This window comes from Myotis davidii, unplaced genomic scaffold (assembly GCF_000327345.1).
Source record: "Myotis davidii unplaced genomic scaffold, ASM32734v1 scaffold233, whole genome shotgun sequence".
NCBI classification, from domain to species: Eukaryota; Metazoa; Chordata; class Mammalia; order Chiroptera; family Vespertilionidae; genus Myotis; species Myotis davidii.
Window position 1 is genome coordinate 1,321,026 of NW_006285917.1, and position 3,098 is coordinate 1,324,123.

The window sequence follows — 3,098 nt, forward strand, 5'->3', positions numbered from 1 at the left end:
TGATCGATGTTTCTCTCTCATCGATGTTTCTAGCTCTCTATCTCTCTTCCTTCCTCTCTGTGAAAAATCAATAAAATATATATTAAAAAAATAAATAAATAAATTAATTAATTAATTTCTCTGTCCCCAGAGTATGGTTCTTGGAATTTGCTCATTAACATTTGTTAAATGAATGAACCAATGCCTAAGTCGTCTAGTCCATGACAGTTATGGCTAATGATCTCTGATATCTGTTTAGCAGTTTATAATTTATTAAATGGCTTCATTTCTATTATTTTAAATGGGAAACATCCACGTGAAATAATGAGGACATTCTGCAAGTGAGGAAGCAAAGGCTTAAAGAATTCAATGATTTTTCCCAAGGTCATGTAGCTGTAAGCTGAGGAGCCCCCATTCTGCATTAGACTCCTTGGAGTTAGATGGAATAAGATCAATTTCACTTTTATTCTGAAGTTAGAATGCCTGGTTGTGATATTTTTAGGTCAAATTTCTCAGTGTCTTGTTCTCATGGGGACAATTGTTGTAAAGATTATACAAGCGGTTATAATAAATGCTCAGGAAATGTTACTGTTTTCCAACTGTTTCCCCCTTTTCCTTCCAGGACGCCTAGCCCTGTGGGCCCTAGGTTCTGGCGGCCGCACTACTCGCTCTCGGTGACTTTTCTTCTCCTGGAGGCTTTCCAGCCCATGTGACCGTCTCTGTTTTCCTCGGTGCGATTCACAGTCCTGGAAGGGTTAAATGAGGTACTTTCCTGAACGCGGCTTAACTGGGGCTTTCCAAGCGCTGAGAGAGTGGGAAACTGCCTTTGGGAATTCGGAACTGGGAAAAACAGCAGCCCCACAGGAAAAAAAACAAAAACCTCCCAACTAGGGGTTGGCCCTGCGGACGCGTCCGCGCCGTTTTCCCTCCAGCCGCCAGGCGGCGCGCGAGGAAGCGCTAGAAGTCTATTTCCCCCCACCACCCTGACTGCGCAAGCGTCCTTCTTCTGCGTTATTCTCTTCACTTCCGTTGAGCTTCACTTCGCTGTTTGTCCCAGGCGGCTACCCGTACGCATCCGAATCTAGCCCGGGAACTGAGAGAGCCGCTGCGTCCGCGAGTTTGCCGCTTCCGGATGTCTGCAGGACGGCAAGATGTGCTCCCTCGGGTTGTTCCCTCCGCCTCCGCCTAGGGGCCAAGTCACCCTATACGAACACAATAACGAGCTGGTGACAGGCAACAGCTATGAGAATCCTCCTCCCGACTTCCGGGGCCAGGTGGCCGGGGCGGGGAAGGCGGGACCTACAGGCTTGGGGCGGAGACAGGGAGAAGTGGGGACCCGAGGCTGTGCGGCGGGGGCGGGGTTGGGGTTGCAGTCCCCACGTTGGCGCACTGGACGCTGCCTGGCCCGGGCTGGAGAAGGATAGAAGAGCAGGATGTATTTTAGGCCTGGGATTGGGGGATGAGGGGGGCTGAGAAGCTGGGGGGCAGGCCTAGAGAGAGTGGAGAGGATGTGAGGGTGCAGAAGTCCTGAGAAGTTGGGATCAGTGTCTGGGAGAACTGGGAAAGCACAACTTGGAGAGTTTTGTTTTTCCCCGTGGTGTTCCTGGGAAGGAAAAGGAAGGAAAAAAAAAGGCACTTATTGAGCGTTTACTCTGTGAGGAGGCGGCTCTGAGTTAGGTGTTCACAAATATTATAAGATTTAATAATCACAACAACCCTGTGAAATTGTATTGTAGTTTTACAGATAAGAGCTAAGAGCTGTTTTCCGGTTTTTCAAGTGTTGTATTTGTGGAAATGGGAAGTGGGTCTCTGGAGCCTCTTACCCTTAGTCCAGCCATGGTTCGGAGAGGGCAGGGAGTTCAGCAGAAAGAGACGGACTCATTGCCAACCTCTCATTTCTGGGTTATAGTGGATCAATTTTCCTGTCCTAAACCTGTCTAAGGACCCCCTGAAGAACCCTGGGAGGCTGGACCACGGCACAAGAACTGCTTTCATCCATCATCGGGAGCAGGTGTGGAAGAGATGCATCAATATTTGGTGAGACATGGCAAAGGGTCTCCCGGAGATGGTGAGGTCACTCCCCCTCCCCCCTCTGCCTCCGCTGCTAGGCTCTCAGTCCTCATTGTAGAACTCGAGGCTGTGCAACAGTTTTTCCATTTCAGCTCCAATGACTTGCCTTGCTTTCTGGTTTGATTATGTGAACCTGCTCCCTACTCAGCAAGGTTGGCTCTAAGGTCGCAGTGAATGATCTGGTACCTAGGTCATTAATTTTGCACATATAGGAGTGGAGCCATACTGCCTGGATTAATTTCCTGGCTGTACCACTTGTAGCTGTGTGACCTTGGGCAAATTACTTATTCACTCTGCCCCTCAGTTTCTTCATCTGTAAAATGGCACCTGTCTCTCAAGGTTGTAGTGATGATTAAATGAGTTAGTAGATGTAAAACACTTAGAGAACAATGCCTGGCCCATACGAATCCCCTCAAGAGTTAGCTATTATCATTGTCATTTGTAGAGTGAATTCCTACAAATCAAGTAGCTGGCTTCAAAGGGTATGTTCACTTGTAATTTCATGTGCTGTTGACAGATAGTCCTCCTTTGAAATTGTGCATACGTAGCCCTAGCTGGGTTGCTCAGTGGTTAGAGAGTCAGCCTGGGGCAAGGTTTGATTCTAGTCAAGGGTATGTACCTCGGTTGCAGGTTGCAAGCTTGAGCTCCAGCCCCAGTCCGGGCACTGGGGCGCGTGTGTGGGAGACAACCAGTCGGTGTGCCTCTTGCATTGATGTTTCTCTTCTCTCTCTCCCTCCCTTCCATTCTCTAAAAAAAAAAAAAAATGGTGAGGATAACAAACAAAGATTGCTACATATTACCAAGTACTGTACAAAGCACATTCAACTACTCACTGTGAGTCCTTTCCTTCTCCCTAGATTTAGGTTAGAAAGTAATTCGCAAATATCCAATTAAAAAGTATGAATTAAAAAAATATGAATGGCTGGTGAAAGGAAGCAGTGTAATGGATTGGCCTCCTTTCTACTCTTTTCAGTTTCATGACTTGATGATCTGAGACAAATTATCTCACTGGCCAGGGCCCGATTCCTGAAGAGAGGTAATTCTATTTC

General features: G+C 47.4%; 1 protein-coding gene across 3 annotated transcripts in view; it reads left to right on the top strand.

Moving 5' to 3' along the window:
- The first annotated feature begins 551 nt into the window (after positions 1–551).
- The window catches only part of AAAS (aladin WD repeat nucleoporin), a 10,152-nt gene continuing 7,605 nt past the window's right edge, over positions 552–3,098 (top strand). The window contains exons 1-3 of one of the 3 annotated variants that reach the window (XM_006757003.2): positions 552–743; positions 1,037–1,253; positions 1,889–2,016. In XM_006757003.2, coding sequence (XP_006757066.1) covers positions 1,131–1,253; positions 1,889–2,016 — 251 coding nt within the window. In that variant the 5' untranslated portion in view covers positions 552–743; positions 1,037–1,130. Of the gene's footprint in view, positions 744–999; positions 1,254–1,440; positions 1,652–1,888; positions 2,017–3,098 lie in introns of those variants that run through there. The other 2 variants (XM_015559595.1, XM_015559596.1) reach the window with 2 other exon arrangements.